Source organism: Felis catus, chromosome E2, assembly GCF_018350175.1.
Source record: "Felis catus isolate Fca126 chromosome E2, F.catus_Fca126_mat1.0, whole genome shotgun sequence".
NCBI lineage: Eukaryota > Metazoa > Chordata > Mammalia > Carnivora > Felidae > Felis > Felis catus.
Genome location: NC_058382.1, coordinates 54,158,056 through 54,174,976, shown reverse-complemented (window position 1 = coordinate 54,174,976; position 16,921 = coordinate 54,158,056). Strand labels below are relative to the sequence as shown.

The following is a 16,921-nucleotide window of genomic DNA, read 5'->3' as shown; positions in this document are numbered from 1 at the left end:
CCTTAAACACCAAGCCTTTATCAGCCCCTTATCTGTACTGCCTAGGCCCTCACACACGCTGCACTGGTTGCTATTATCTCAGTGTACTGAAAATGCATTCTTTGCACACCTATCTCCATTATACACTAGGAGCTTTGGGGGCAGGGATGACATCACCCACGTCCGCTCCTGGGCACAGAGTGTGCCCGGCATGAAGTAATTCCTGGTTAAATGCTTGCAGAATGGGCACTACCTGGTTAATGCTTCCCTGATTAAGAAGCACACCTTCTTTCCTTTAAACTCTCAAACGGAGCCTGTATTTTTATTAATCTGAGATTTCATAAATGGTTATTAATCTTTGCTTGCATCTCCCGGAAATTGCATGGGCTTGGCAAGAGCAGGTAAACATGTTCAGATAATATCCTCTTCCCCGGCCCCTGACATCACTGATGGTATTGTGCTTTTTTTTTTTTTTTTCCCCCCCTTGGAGACGCTAGACATTCACTTTCCCGCCACTTCCCTGAGACATGATCAAATACCCACCGAAAGGTCTGGAGTTTGTGAACAACTTAAAGTTCACGTTGGATAAGGGATCTGGCCGACCGCACCATTTGGGCCATTGTAATTTGATGAGGCTGGCACCAGCCCATTCCCCAGAGGTGTGGGATTTGCCCATACACGCCTCTCAGCCCCGCTCCACAGAGGGTGCAGCTGTGAGTTCTGGAACCTATTCCAGGAGCCAGACCTTCTGGCCCCCTGGCACTGATGGAGAGGCCCCAGATAGCTCCTTGGGGCGACTCAGGAAGCAGGAGTTGTGCAGGAGCAGAGAGAGAAGGAGGCCCCTGAGAGTCGATGACCTGCCTTCACTCATTTCGCGATCTGAACTGAGAACCTCATCTTGCCATCTGAATTGAGAAGTTCTAAAGCTTCTAATTGGTCAGAATCCCATCTTGAGTATTCTTGGGGGATGTAGCTCATTATGTTTACTTCAAAGGTGCTCATTAACTTAGTGAACCCCTTTGCAACCAGCCGTGTGATCCAGGGAACAGTGTTTCTAAGATAGGGCTGGGAAGGGATAGAAATATTGACTATTTGCCCCACAGACCCCGTGTCAGATTTTCTCCCAGGCACTGAGGTGTGTGTGTGTGTGTGTGTGTGTGTGTGTGTGTGTAAGTGTAAGAATAAGACAGTTTGTGTTCTTAAGCCTTACAGACTGTCAAATGCACAGCTTCTCTTGAGTGGATTGTTGGGCAAATGCAGCCAGTTAATACGGACTAGAAATTCAGTCTTATGGATTGGATCGACTAATCGACTTATCAATCCAGACTAAATAGAAAAGCTGGTTATACGCGTAGGCAGAGTGGAGAGGGGGAAAGAAAGAGTGGTTCAAACTGGTTACAAGTGTAGATGGAACGGGGAGGTGGATAAAGCACAGGCTTGGTGAACACACAAAACAGTAGATGTGCTATTGATGGGGAGATTAGTCCTCTGAGCCACTCCCGATACGATGGGATTCCTCAAAGGGGATGGTAGTCTGACATCCTGTAGACCCGGATGGAGAATTGACTGCTGGGGATTTGAGGGGTTCGATCGAAGGATTAGGAGCAACCACTCTATCCGATGGACTCCATGGCAATTGTCCAATGTCCACGTTGTGACGTGGATCACATTTATCATGATAACCTAACACCTGGGATGGCCATCTTCCAGCACTTTCTGGTTCTCCACGCAGTACCGATGAGGGTGATGATGCTGGTTGTGACGACCCTTTGCTGAACATCTGCTAAGTGTCAGGTGCTTTGTGCAATTTTTTCGTGTCTCGCAACAACTTGCAATGTAGGAATTATGGTCTGTACTCTTCACATGAGGGTTCTAAGGCTCGGCGATTTTAATTTCCTTGTCACAGGTCTGGTGAGTCAGCGATGGAAGGGAGTGGTTAAGAGTGTGTGCCCGAGTCAAGTGTTGAGGTTGCCGGTGCCTCCTCTGACACTTAAAAAGCTTGATTGACCTTGGGCAAGCTGTGAGACTTCTCTTAGCCTTGGTGTTCTTGTCCGCAAAACGAGTCTGTTGTGAAACTCTACCGTGACCGTCACACAGGAAGTGATCGACAAATGTTAGCTCCTGCTGCTCATTCTCTTTTCTCTTTTCTTCCCCTCCCCCTCCTCTTCCTTCCCCTCTTTTCCTTCCTCTTCTTCTTCCAAAAATCATAATAAATTATCATCATTAATGTTATTATTATTGACGGCAGGGCTGGGAGTCACAGACAGACCTGTCTGGCTACAAAGCACTGTTCTTCCCTCGATGCCATGCTGCCTTCTGGGCACAAGGGGAGAGTGGACTGCCAGGTGAGTCTGTGCCGTACTTCTTTATCCCTTTGTCTCTCCTGTGGCTCTCCGCCACTCCAGACGCCCGGGGCCAGGTGGAGTGATGCTTTGAGAAGTCACCTGCCCAGAATCCAGGTGGCCACTTCTCCTTCCAGCCAATGTCAGAGGCAGAGGCCACTCAGCAGGTGGAAGTGAAGTAGAGACCCCGTGCCTCAGTGAGAGGGAAGCCTCAGTATCTGTTTCCCACCCACAGCTCTGCTCCGCAAGAGCCCAGCAATGGCTTCTTCTCCTGTCCAGCCAGAGCCATGGGGTGCGTTTTGAAGCAAGGGAGCGGGTGGTCACAATCCATCTGTTCAGGGCCTCTGATGAATACACACTTCCTCGGGAGCCAGTGGGCTCCTGGACCAGCTCTGATGAAAGCAGCCAGGAGTGACCCAAATATAGTGCAATGGCTAGGTAAGGACTTTTTGGTGCCAGGCAGCAGATGAAACCCACTCCAGTAGAGTGTACAAAAAAGAGGAAAACTTACGAGTGGGCTTTGGAGGTGCTTCATAAACCCGAGGGTAAAAATACAGCTGAGGACCTGGAACATGGCAGAGAACCCACGGAATGAATGCTGTGTCCTTGCTCCGTGGTACAAAGCTTGGCAGCTGTATTCCTTCCTCCTGAGAACGGGCTCTCTCTGCTACTCCCCTGTGGACATTGGGGTACCCCAACACCTGTGCATCGGTCTAGCCACACGGGGGCTTCCTCTCTGTCTTCCAAATCTAGGTAGCAGGGAAGCCTCTCTCACTGGCCTCCTCTGGGCCACTGAGAAACTTGATGGAATTGCATACAGATTTTAAGAGAAACCCTAGGTAGGAATATGGAACTCCTTGTTAAGTGATAAATAAAGGAATGAGAGAAAATTGCGTGCTCCACAGGATTATAACTCTTTAAATCTATTTATGCATGAGGTTAAAGATTAGAAGAAGCCACAGTGAGGTATATTAAATGGCTTGTATTCTGGTAAACTTGGTTTATGTTACCAATATTGCTGCTAACAACAACAACAACAACAACAACAACAACAACAAATGGCATCTATGCTCTATAGTTCAGAATGTTAGGCCACTGCAGGTGGGCACATCTGTGGGCAAGTAATCTGAGGTCTAGAAAAATGTGGACGCTGCTGATCACTCAATCGTAGAGTCAGGGTCTCAGGCTCTCTCTCCTGCACCATGTTGCACCTCATGCTGTGAAGATGACCAAAGAATGAGAATTTTAAAATCATTTTTGTGTGCAGTAGGGATGTTTAATGTTGGCGACATCTACCAAGGTCATGTATGGTGAAGGGAAAAAAGGCGTGGGCGTTTCCTAGAGAAAGAACCTAGGAGGAAGGAAGAAGTTCAGTCTTCTTTTCTCTGTGTTCAAGGAATGACTGAGTACATGGCTAACTCAACTTTCTAATCAAGTTTTCATAAGAATATACAAAAAAGTGTTACTAACCTGAAATATTCAAGACACCAAGAATATTTCAAGCTGCCACGCGGATGCCTGAGTTTCCATTTCTAGAGTTGATTTCCTGTTAGGGGAGCACTCTTAGCCCCCATGATTCCCACAAGTTCAGATACCAGTTTATCATTTGTAAGGCTCCTGATTGAAGATGTTACTACTCTGAAAGCTCTGTTATAGCTCCAAACATGTTCTAGTTTGTTTTTTTTTTAAGAAATAGAATATAAGACCCAATAGTGGTTGACTGAATGAATATCTGTGGCCATTTCATGTAAACATGCTCTAGTTCCCTATTCAAGGGAGGTGCATTCTTTTCTAATGTCAGAAAAGTAAGGATATTTTGCCCCATGTCAAAGACGTACTAGGGATCATTGTAATTGGTCGAAGACTGATCCGTGTCTTAGTCCACGGTAATTTTTGCTTTGGAAGATGATAGGTAATCTAACTAAAAAAACCAGAATGTACGCTGTAAAAGGGACTGTGAGAGGCTGTGCCTGCTGGAACCTTGAACAGGCTCTTGCCCATTCTCTCCTGGGATGGTCCTGCTATTCCGTGATGAAGATTTGGGGGCTTGTAACGCTAATGAGGTATAAAGGCATTTTCAGCTATTTTATTAAGCTGGCATTTCCAGGTTCGTTATCATTAATATTTATAGTTGGGATATGTTCCCCCAGAGAGTCTGCAAATAGCTCTCCCATTTGTTCAGGTAAAGTTTATAGCAAGATGGGGAGGTACCGTTGAGCCCAGGCTTGTACTTCTCATAGGAAACAAAAGCTTTGGCACTGGTTTTACATGGATGTGGGTCTCTTTAGTCTGTGTGTTCAGGCACCTTTTAAATAGAGTTAATTAATATGCTGTTATGAATCCAAGGGGGAATGTGGACGTCTGTGTGCTGGAAGGCAGAGAGGGGTGGTACAAATCCCCCAAGATCATAGCCTCCTCCGTTGCGACTGGTGTTGGCAAGTTCTACCTTTTGTTGCCACAGTCTCTGTCTCCAACAAAGGGTTACAGTGTCCTCTGGGTGCGGAAGTGCAGGCAGGATCACAGCAGAGTTCCCTACCCAACAGGATGGAAGGGTTTTCTTCCCAGGAAGAGCCCACACAGAGCCCGGGCACTTGCAATGGTGTCATCTGTACCTGCCAGAGACTTCCCACTGCTGCATCTCAAATGGGGCTTGAAATTTCTGGCTGGGCCAGGAGGAAGGAAGTGGCTTTGCCACTCAGCCGTGCGTCTGCTGACGAGCTGTGGGTGGGCTGGGAAACTATGGGGAGATGACAGATTTAGGTATTGGAATCCAATGTTACCTCTGGTACATTTTGTAACAATGAGCTACTTTTTACTTCCTAAACACAATTTTTTTTGGAAGGGGTAGAGCTTATACAAGAGCATAAGCCCCCTGAAAAGATCATAGGCACCAATTCCATTGGCATGACCAGTCCAATACAAACCCACATACCCAATTCCTGAAAGACACCTGACCCATGATTCAGGCGAAATCCTCACCTGCAAAATCAAGGGGTTGGATAGACCATCTCTGTGGTCCTCTCCCTCAATGATGCATTTTCTTGCCATTTGAATTCTAACAAGCCCTTGTTTATGTTTGGAATGCTCAGCAGGTGCTGAAGCTGTCCCTGGGTGACTTATGATACCTACACCCCTTTGGGCTGAAGGATGAGGTTGGGTCCGGCATGGTGTGTCTGGTCTCCAAGTCATGGTGTGGAAGGAAGGGAAAGCCAGTGACTGAGATCTGCTCTTCAGCTGAATTTCCTCTATTTACAGGCTGCATCTGGGTCCTGGCGGGAGGGGCTTGGGGGTGGGGAGCAGGTGGCACTGGGGACTCTAGGGACAGGAAATACAAATTTGATACCACCTAGAGGTAGAAAATAGAGAACAAGGTGTTGTAAAAACAGCTAAGAAATTAGAGACATGGTAACCAAGAGCAACATGTGACCCTCGTAGAATCCTGGATTAAAAAAAAAAAAGCTGTAAAGGACATTATTGGGACCTTTGGGGAAATTTGAATATGACTGCGTATGAGATGGTATTGTATCAATATTAAATGCCTTAAGTATGAAATTGGGGTTATGGTTGTGTGTGTGTGTGTGTGTGTGTGTGTGTGTATTTTTTACAGGTATATCTAGACAGAGAGAGATGAAACAAATGTAAAATATTAACAGTCAGTGAATGTGAGTGAAGCTTAGGTGAGTGTTGACTGCTATTCTTTCTGACTCTTCTGCAGGCTTGAAGTTACTGAAAATAAAAAGTTGTGGGAAAATTACTCAAAAGGCAAATATGCGCTACCGTAGAGGGAACTGGGTAAAAGGCACACAAGATCTCTATGTTATTTCTTACAGGTTCATGTGAATCCTCAGATATATCAAAATAAAAGGCTTAATTAATAAAAGAGAGAATATGAGGCAAATACAGCAAAATATTAACATCTGTTCTAACGGGTCTTGGAAATCTGTTCTATTTGTTCTATTATTCGTTTCATTATTTTCTGAATGTTTGAAATATCTAGGAAAAAAAACACCCTCTGGAGTTGTGGGAGGAGGCGCTCAGCTGTGGAGCTGACCCTGCTGAGCGCCACGCCTCTGACTTTTTACGTCCCTTGTTTAACCTGGGAAAGCATCTAGCGCCCCTAGAGGATGAGGACTTCCTACTCCCCGGTAGCTCCCGCTGTGCTCCATGGAACCTCCAGGACGTGCTAATGAAATGGGGAAAAGGACACAGCCACGTTGATTCTTGGCACACTTCTAGACTACAAGGACTGTTGCAAGGAAGGCTTGCTAGGATTCCCACTAGAATCCTTCAGTCTGGTGTACTATAAAAAAAAGAGACCTCTATACCAGAATTCATTTATTACATCACTAAATCACAGCTTTACGATACATTTGAAAGGGACTAAATGAGACGTGCAGAATAGTTTGTGAAAATGGTAAATAATGTCTGAAAGATCAGATTGGAATATAATCTTGGTAATAACTAAGGAGTAAATAAAGCATTTGCAACTGGGCATCACAGGACAGGATGGGCCGTAGCAGGTCTATTCACATGGATTCTGAATGACGATCAGAAGATATTCCTTATCTGTGGAGAGAGATGGACCAAGTTAATCCACTGGAAGAATTCAACTTACTAAGTGAATACTTCAGCTAATCTGCGTTGCTCTTCAAAACATCACTTGGACTCTCTGTAGACCAATGGTTTCCCACCCTGGTTGCACATCAGAATCACCTGCTGAGCTTTCAAAAGCTACCATGAGCCGGGACCCAGTTCCAGAGGTTCTGAGTTCACCGGCCTGGGGTAAGGCCTCTGGTATCAATAACTGTTTTTGTAAAGCTTTCCAAGTGCTTTTGATGTGCAGCAGGGTGAGAACACAGTATATGGGTAATTCTGATGTTATAGATGTTCTCTAGAGAAGTTTGTTCCAGACTAGATTTGGAAGCACGAGTCCTGTGTTACGCAGACATTGGTGAACACTGTGAATGTAATTCCTTCAAGGAGAGGAGTGTTTCTATGGCTGCCGTCTTGAGGCAGGCCTGGTGAACGTGTTCTCTCGCGGGGAGGGTTTAAGACCCTACAGGGCTTTGATCCACTCCCTACATTACCCCTATTTTGATTACTGGTAATAAATGCAAATGGGAAAAATTCAGATTCTTCAAAGGTTAAATCTGTCGCTAATTTCACAAAATTGCCAGCTTGAGTTTTTCACCTTCCAACGTCTTTCATTTTGTAATTGGAGAACACTACGCGCCATATTGCAGGTTAAAATCTGTATGTCCAGTTCCTTGAAACAGAGCTTTTATCCAGTAAAGGAGAAAGATGCTTTAAATATGAAGTGAAACGCCACATTACCTGGGGCTACCATGATTTCATGTTTCTTTGACCTGATCCTGAGAAAGGTGAGGTCATTCTGAGGATCAATGTCACGGACCGTGCTCTTGGCTTTCATTGTCAGCTGATGAAGAAGACCCGCGTACTGAACCGTCGTCGAGTTGTCCAAGGTTGTTCGGATAGGAATGCCTGTTACAAGAGTCACTTTTGGGTTAAAAGTTTTAACTGTCAAAGGAAGGTGCACCCTGTGGATATACCGGAAAATACTGATGATTTTAAAGAGGAAGAAAAAGTTATGGCCGACATCACTCACTGGTAACAATTTTAGTTTCTTTCCTCCCGGTCTTTTTGTGTGTACGTGGGTCTTAAAATGTAGTTGTGACAAACCATCATGACAAATTGGACTACTGCTTTTTTCTTCATTTAAGTGATAGCATACCCGAGCTGTTCTTGTCAGTGACACGGTCCTCAAATTATTTTTAACGGCTGTGCACTATTTTATAAAATACCGTCATTTGACCAATCCCCTATTGTTAGACTGGTAGGTATTGTTTTTTGGGTTTCGTGCACACATTATTTGGAAGCTGTGCACTGATTATTTCACAACTGAGTTCACATATTAGTCTATCTAATGCCCTCCTCCAAGCAGTCGGTCTATAGCCATTTTGCTTTGAAATGCTTGGTCCCTGACGTGGTGCTAATGTCCTCCCCTGAGGCCAGCAACAGAAGGGGATATCATAGCACACGTTGAGGAGTGTATCCAAAGGGGATTTTAAAAATTACGCTGTGGCTCCTCATACGGTATTTTGCAAACCTTACATTTTATATTAGAGAATCCAGCAGCAAAGACACTGTGGTTTTGCTGGGCATTCCCTGGTTTGCGCTCACTCTTGGCTTAAGCATTCTTAAATTTAGCTGCTCGTGTGCTCTATTGTTCCATTATGCGATTTTAAAACTGAACCTATTAATTTAACTGGGAAAATCTAGCCAGACAAATATGCAAGTATAATTCAATTCAGTTCAAATCAATCCAGCTCAATTCTGGTCACTCGGTGCTCAGCGCTTACTTGTTAACAGGTGCCGTGCTGGGTATTTTACGCGTATCGTGTCTCGTCTGAGAGGGCTTTCAGATTATTGTGAGAACTAGCAGACAGCCAGGGAATTGCAAGGATTCCATTTGCACACGTGCCTTTAATTTAGGGGGACACGTGAAGGTGAATGTGGGGTGGCTGTCAGATCCCACAGGCACCCGAATGAAGGCCGATCAGTGGAAGAGGCTAAGACAACTCTGGGTCGTCCCTCAGAGAATGCAATTCCAGAAGCTGTTAAACAAGAGGGGATTTCAAGAGTGGAACGCTCTTACAAACTAACGATTTTACCAGCTTTTCATGAAACTCTTTGAGGACCTCCATTCTGACCGTGAAACGGTCTCTTTTAAAACAACCGTTCGCGGGGCGCCTGGGTGGCGCAGTCGGTTAAGCGTCCGACTTCAGCCAGGTCACGATCTCACGGTCCGTGAGTTCGAGCCCCGCGTCAGGCTCTGGGCTGATGGCTCGGAGCCTGGAGCCTGTTTCCGATTCTGTCTCTCCCTCTCTCTCTGCCCCTCCCCCGTTCATGCTCTGTCTCTCTCTGTCCCAAAAATAAATAAAATAAAATAAAAAAAAAAATAAAATAAAACAACCGTTCGCTCTGGAATAGGTCTTGCCAAACGATACAAGGACAATATTTACAGGAAAATCTGTTCAATAAACAAGGTTTTATATCAAGTTTGTTAATTTCTGTATTATTATTTCTTGGCCACTTTCCCCCGAAGTCAGTTATGTCTTTCACACCTGATGAGCCATCACAAGGCATGTGTCTTTAACGGGCAGGGAGCTGAGAGGTAGCAAGCACTCACCTTTTAAGGGCACTTTCTGAGGACTGGTTTTTATTTTGAATAGTGACTACCTCCAAAGTCTGCACCGCTCGGTGTCAAAACCAGAAATACAGCCAGAATAAATTATTTAAAATGTAGATGACAAGATTATGAATCCAATGCTCAGGCCTATTTAGTTAGTCTATTCATGATCCAAGTCAATAAATAAAACAGCTAGCCTTTCTGAATAATAAGTGCACACTGTGGAAGCTCTGGGAGGTTTTCATATCCATTACAGACCACTTGAAAAAAATCAATCGACAAATATTTATTGAGCTCTTGCTTGGTACCCTGCAAGGTAATTAAAAAATAATTTATTAAGGAGCAATTTTAGCACATGGTATAAAATTCACTCATGGCCCCTTCTGCGAGGTGACCACTGCTCCCAGTTTCTTTGGGAACCTTGCAGAGATATTCTAAGTGTGTTCAAGTATCTTTTTGTTTGTATTCTTTGTATTGTTTGTTCTCTATTCTGTAAAAAAAAAATATTTTTCATGAAATACACTTGGAAACTCCTTCTATTCAGTACACATAGGGCTAAGGCTAGGCGTGTTAATGACTGCATCACATGACTGTCGAATGGATGCCCTGTGATACACGTAACAAGTATATCCTCCTGGCAGGCATTTAGGCTGTTCCCAGGCTTTGACTTTAATAAGCAAGGCGACGGAATATGTCCATGTGCATGCCATTTCACATTTGTGTGTATGTATGGTATAAATCCCCACGATGGAACTTCTAGAACAAAGAATATGAATTGGATATTGCCGAATTTATGGCACTACTTTAAAATATGACTCTTTATGATCCCAGTAAGCTGGTACTCTTCACTGTGTATTTGTACTTTGGTTGATTGTATTTCAAAAATGTAAGGAACTGACTGGATGGCTGATAAAGTCTAATGAAATTCAAATGATTGATGGTTAGAAATGTCAAGAATATGTAAAATTAAGAGCCTCTGGAAATCAGGCTTATATACATAAGAATATGGGACAGTTATGACCGTCTGAGAAATAATATGTATTCACCAGTATCTAATTCAACAATCAGTGCTGCAATATTGTAAACTGTGAATGGTTGTATAAATGGGAAACCGATGTTAGCAAAGAATCTAGTCTAATAAAAACCTTTACTGCTCAGCAGTGGGCTAAATTGGGAAGTCTGCTTTATTGTCATGGACAGGGCGCCTTGGTTTCACTCACGGTGAAACCAAAGGACTCTGTTTAACATGCCATATGAGATCTAAATGTAGAAACATGGTAGAAGGCCCACCTCGCCACAAATAAAACCTGGAGATATGTTAAAATGATTTGCTGAGAATTACACTAAACCCACTAGTGGTGTACAAGAACACGTGAACGCCATCTTAGTTAAATTTTTTTCAGCATTTACGTTCCTGGGTCTTCTGAAAGCTGCCAGGCTGCACCATAATACATGGCACTTTCATCTAAAATTGAGTAGGCTGCTGAAATGGAATATTTTATTAATTCTGTTCACACAACTTATACCATGTGCTATTAATAAACATGCCTGTCGTACACTCTGGTTATTAATAATCTGACCACAAAAATAAGACCCTCATTTATATTTGTGGGAAAATGGTTAATTTGGTGTTTGGAAGGGTGCCCCGAATCCTAACATAATCTTATCTTAGTAAGGGTTAATTAGAAGAAGGTAATGGGTTTTAAAAATCGTATTTTGCCGCCTTTGGATAAGAAAAATATTGAGAGACTTCAAGCAAGTGAAAGCAAAGTCAATTGTAATTCCAGCGCTCAGAGATGATCCCCGTAACATAGCCCTGTCCTTTCTTCCATATTTACTGTAAGTGTGTTTGTGTGGCTGGCTATGTTTATGATTAGAAAATGTTGGCTACTGCTTTGTTCCGTGCTTTTCATCTAATATTGTTTCCCATGACTCTAAATATTCTTCAACATTTTCAACAGAGTAGTGGTTCACCAAGTAAACATTACATAATGAATGAAAAATTTTCCGTACCGCTGGGATAGATTTATTTACTTATTTGTCTGTTTCTTCACTGCTTTTGTACATGATGCCTCAGTGAGTATCCTTTGCATCTAAATCTTTTTCTTCGTCACTCCTTAGGATAAATTCCTAGGAGTGAAATTGCACGTCACAGGCTATGGACATCTTCAGACATATGATGCGTATGGCTAGGATTATACACTTTTGACTAAGATCTTCCAAAGTGACTCGTAAGACGAGTTGTCCTGGGTTGAGAAGTATCTTTTCCCCCCAAATTCAAGTCTATCCTAAACCTTAGCATGTGAAATAGCATGTCTTTGCAGACGTAATTAGTTAAGATAAGGTCACACTAGATTAGGGTGGGCCTGAATCCGACGACTGCGGTCCTCACAAGGAGAGAAAACAGACGCAGGGAGGAGAACGCCATGGGACGATGGAAGCAGAAACTGGACTGATGCCTCTACAAGCCAAGGAATGCAAGGACTTCCGGAAGCCACCAGAAGCTAAGAGAGCAGCAAGGAAGGATCCTGTAGAGCCTTCAGAGAACAGGCTGTCCTTACTGACACCCTTATTCCAACTCCCAGCCTGCAGACCCGAGAATAACTTTCTAATGTTTTAAGCCACCGAGTGTGTGGTACCTTCTTGCGGCAGCTGAAGGAAATGAATGCATTACCTTTCTGAAGCCCCACACGTAGCCCGTCGTAGGGGGTGTGTGGACTTGACGAGCATGCCAGGAACGAGACTCATTCCAGACAGAACAATGTGCTCGCGCTGCACCGCTTCCTGGAAATACTGGGCAGAACTCTTTCTTACCTATAAGGCTGATCTTAAATCCCTTCCCTCCTGATCACTCAAGCTGGGTGAATTTATTCATTTGGTGTTATTTTTCATTTAATTTTACTATTTGCAAAACACATCCAATGGTCTATTTACACATCAAATGTTGTCGCTGTACAAATCAATTAAAAATGTCCGCATGCTGAGAACTATTTAATTATAATTCTGTTAAGTGTTGGGTACTGTGCTAGGCACCCAACAATTAACATTTCATCCAACTATCATAAACCCTCAGTGAAGTAGGTTGTGTTCTGTCTTTAACTGCTAAGGGATTGAAGTCTGAATGTAAACAGGCGGTAGTATGTAGTTGCTCAATAAATATTTGCTGATGGATTTGTGCCAAAAATAATGATTAGCTGTGAGATTCTGTTGCAAAGCACTCTGTGTGCCATGGCAATTCACCAATTCTGTGGTTGCGCCGTGAGTTATGTGAAGTAGCTACTCTAATTTCCACTAATGCTCTGGGATTTGTGGTATTTCTTGCCTTTGCAAATGCCTGAATTAGCAATGAAACTAGCAGAGTTTGCCACCATAGCTGAGCACATAGCAGTGTGCCGGAGAAAAGGCTTTGTGGATTGTTAGCAGGGATTGTGGGACGAGAGAGAGCAAGTTTCTGGTATAAGTTTACGGATCTCCTAGGTGGACATGCGTTGGCCCTTTTATACTATATCCACAAAGACTATACTGTAAGTCGTATTAAAATTTATTCTCAAATATTTTATTAAGTGTGGTAAAGGAACAATTTCACTTAAAAGGAAGACTGAAACTCTGCACCCTTTATAATGTTAAAATAAAAACTAACTGCCAACAATGATATTCTCCCTATCTTCAATATACTTTCAATGGTATCCCTGAAATATTAGAGGAGTTACCAAAGCTTTAAAGATTAGACATGTATAGTGTTTCTTAGGAATACAGAGATATTTTTAGACATGTTTTATTCATATTTATATCTTTAACTCTTAGCAGAGTGCTTGGTATATAGGAGGTACTCAATAATAGATATTTGGTGAGTACATGTTATAGCTACGACACAGAAGATAAACTTTACATTTCAAATTCTAAGGTGTCTGTCTTAGGCAAGGCACAGCCAACAGGTCCTTGTTTGGCTTGTGTGTATCTAGAAGGCATCCTGTGATATATTTACCTTCTGCATTCACGACCATAGTTCCCATCACCCCTTTATGGCTCTGGATCCTCTTTAGGGTTTCTTCCACCTCCGCCTGAAGAGATCAAGAAGGCAACTAACCAAAGGGGTCTTTGCGGTAACCCTAATCCTAAAGTAAATGTTTAGAAAGACACCTACTCCCCCGTCCCCTTAACCTAAGGTACTGCATACTATGATCTCAGACCTTTGGAAGAGACCTTTGAAACTGCCAAGTCCTGTCTCCAAGCCTGCATAAGACTCCCGCATACAACTCTGACACATCTCTTGGTGTGAACTCTTCTAGAGAAGGAGAGCTTACTACCTCACAAGAGCTCACTCAATTTTTAATGTCTCTATTTGCTGGAAAAGCATTCTCTATATTGGACAGAAATCTGCTCCCATTCATGTTTCACTCATTGATCTTTCTGTATTCGTATGAAAAAATCCTTTTCTGTATGACACTTCTTTAAATAGTTACAGAGCTATTGTCATTATCTCCCTCTGTCTGAAAGTATCCCTTAGGGGTGCCTGGGTGGCTCAGTTGGTTAAGCATCTGGATCTTGATTTCTGCTCAGGTCATGATCTTATGGTTCGTGAGATCAAGACCCATGTTGGCCTCCGTGCTGACAGTGCACAGCCTTCTTGGGATTCTCTCTCTCTCTCTCTCTGCCCCTCTTCTGCTTGTGCGCTCTCTCAAAGTAAATAAATGTAGAAAAAAAAGTATCCCTTAATGAGAAATCTTATTCCCACTCCTAAATGTTACCTACTTGGGAGTTCAGATGATTAAATTCAGGATACTCTGTAAACACAACATATCCCAGGATTCTCTTGGTAACGTGCCTGGGTCTCAGTGCAAGCTGAATGTTCACCCATGAATGATTATGTTGGAGCCCCACTGGGTTTTAAACTCAGCTTTCTGAATTAATCTTACGCACAGACTATCTTGTTACCAGTTTTATTCCCTTCTACAAATGCTAAAATCACAAATAATCTTTTTCAGACCTGCATATGACTCCTGAGTAATCACTGGATAGTCCGAATTCAAGCAGTATCCTGCAGGGTGTCTTGATGAGGGTTTGTTTTTTTCCCTTCTAACCTCAAATGGGTAAACATTATGCTACTTTAGTCAAAAGACAGTTTTCTTTCGGAACGGCTGGGTGGCCCAGCTGGTTGAGTGTCTGACTCTTGATCTCGGCTCAGGTCATGGTCTCACAGTTTGTGATTTCAGGCTCGGCACTGACAGTGTGGAGCCTGCTTTGGGATTCTCTCTCCCTCTCTCTCTGCCCCTCCCCTGCTCACACACTCTCTCAAAATAAATAAACATTTTTTTTTTAAAGATAGTTTTCTTTTGCCTTTGATGTGGGCAGGAACACTGACTTCCTCTTTTCCACACCTACGGCATGTGCTTGCTGAATTTCAGGCGTTTGTGTACTGGAGTCACATTTTTGGCCATTACGAATATCATCTATATTATATACCCAGCATGTTCTTTAAATTATCTCACTACTAAAAGCTACTAAAAAACAAATGGATTTTCACAAGGAAACTACAACTACACATCACTACCGCAAATGGAAAGCTGACTATTTGTCCGAGACAGAAATGACCGTAAGAACCAATAAAATGAAGAGAGTGCATATTATTAAATTCTACCCCAAAGACAGGTCTGAGCCTGAGGTCTGATATTCAGGTGAAACATGGAAAATACCAAATGACAGTGGTACTCAGGACCTAACAGTGCCAGGAGCTTTCTTGGATACAGTCTCCAGGCTGGGGGAAAAAAATGGAAGAGGAGTAACTTCCTCAGGTGTGATTCGCTCTGTGTGATTTGTTATTTCTGAGCTATTTTACATAGCAACTACTGTTTGCGTCTCACTTTGGGAAACACTGCACCAAAGCACAAGAGTGATACAGGGGATCCAGTATCACATTTTGGCCGTCTTTAACACAATGTGCATAGCTCCCTACAACCACTAACCCCCCCTTTATCTTTTTCTTTTTTTTTTTTTACTTCTTTCCCAAACGGCTCTTTCTGCTGTCAGCCTCTCCCTCTCTCCTTCCAGTTGTTTCTTCCGTGATTTCTGCACCCCTCCAATACAATCTCTTAATCCCCATCTCCATTCCCCTTTCACCTCTCTTAAAAAACTCACCTTGCTCCTCTTCAAGCTATCCCCAGTCTCCGCTTTCTGTCTGTTTCCTGATTTATTTATTATCTCTCTCCTCCCTTTCCTCTTTCTTTTCTTTTCTTCTTTCTCAGTATCGCCTCCTTCTCCCTTCTCCTCACCCCCCCTGCTCTCCCTGGGGCACCTTTCTTCCTTCCCAGGATCTGACTTCTCTCCCTCTCGCCTCTTTCCTTTGCAAACTTCCCTCGCTCTGGAGCTCTCTCACCCCCTCAAGATCTGTCATCCCCCCAGTCTCTCTCTTCTCCTTCTCGGCATCCACACCCCGCAAGTTCCACTCGCCAGAGCCACCCCCCTTGATATCTATCCCTCAAGATAGCTTCCCCCATCTAAGCATCTTCTTCTCCCCTCCAAGGTCGCCCTCTCCCTCCTTCAGGGTCTCCCCGTCGCCTCTCCAAGAATCTTCTAGAGCCCCCAGCCTTCGCCACGGCCCCCGGACCGGCTGGCGAGGGACGGCCTCGGGGGCAGGGCAGCGAAAGTCCCCCCCCATCCCCGACGTCGGCTCCCCTGAAGCGCCGGGTCGCAGACGGAGGCTCCAGATTTACCATCGTGCGAAACGCGGCTCAGTCCGGCGTCACCGCTGCCCGGGAAGTCAGCAACGCTTCCAGCCGTTGCTAGGCGACGGGGGAGGAAGTGACCTCCCGGAAGTGCGGGTGCAACGCGCCTGCGTGTCCGCGGGTCGGTCGGCAGCCCGGGGCGGCTCTTCCGCCCTGAAGTGGCCTTGACGCCTCCCGGCCGCCGTAGGCGGAGGTTGGGGGCCGGTGGCCCCGGGCGCCCACTTGGGTGCCCCCAGCCCCGCGGGGCCGTGGGCCTGAGGACGCTCGGCGGGCACAGGCCTGGTCATTCGTTCGTCCATTCATTCACTCACGCCTTGAGGTATGCCTTAAGGTAACAGCCACTTCCTCACTCACGAGCGTTTTCTTGACCGCCTGCCACGTGCCGGGCGCTCTAGGCCCGAGTGCATTCTAGCTGGGGGAGCCAGGCCAAATGCGACCGGCGAAGCAACACTTTCCAAGTGTGATACGTGCTGCGGAGCAAATAAGCAGGGGATGGGTCCGTCTGACTCCCGAGCTTGGGCCGCCTTAGAGATTTGGTGATAGGCTCAGCTGCTTGGCGAGGCCCAGTGTCCTCGCTTTCTCGGTGCCCTGTGCAGGCGTATACGTGTGCTCCCCCCCTCCCCCGTCCCCCACCGATAGTTTCTTTCCGGAAAGAAAAACATGTTGCA

At 44.6% G+C, this 16,921-nt stretch overlaps 1 protein-coding gene and 1 long non-coding RNA gene across 6 annotated transcripts in view; one reads left to right on the top strand and one right to left on the bottom strand.

Annotated features, from left to right (window-relative positions):
• Window positions 1-6,643: 6,643 nt before the first annotated feature.
• Window positions 6,644-16,365, bottom strand: DYNLRB2 (dynein light chain roadblock-type 2). Its single transcript, XM_006941755.5, has 4 exons — window positions 16,242-16,365; window positions 13,517-13,592; window positions 7,656-7,823; window positions 6,644-6,887 (listed from the first exon to the last, which is right to left on the bottom strand). The coding sequence occupies exons 1-4, from the start codon at window positions 16,242-16,244 to the stop codon at window positions 6,844-6,846; spliced, it is 291 nt and encodes a 96-aa protein (XP_006941817.1). The 5' UTR covers window positions 16,245-16,365; the 3' UTR covers window positions 6,644-6,843.
• Window positions 16,366-16,406: 41 nt separating this feature from the next.
• The window catches only part of LOC102900985, an 807,705-nt gene continuing 807,190 nt past the window's right edge, over window positions 16,407-16,921 (top strand). For 4 of the 5 annotated variants that reach the window (XR_006590331.1, XR_006590332.1, XR_006590333.1 and 1 more), the window contains exon 1: window positions 16,416-16,572. This is a non-coding gene — a long non-coding RNA (uncharacterized LOC102900985). Of the gene's footprint in view, window positions 16,573-16,921 lie in introns of all 5 variants that reach the window. The other variant, XR_006590330.1, reaches the window with a different exon arrangement.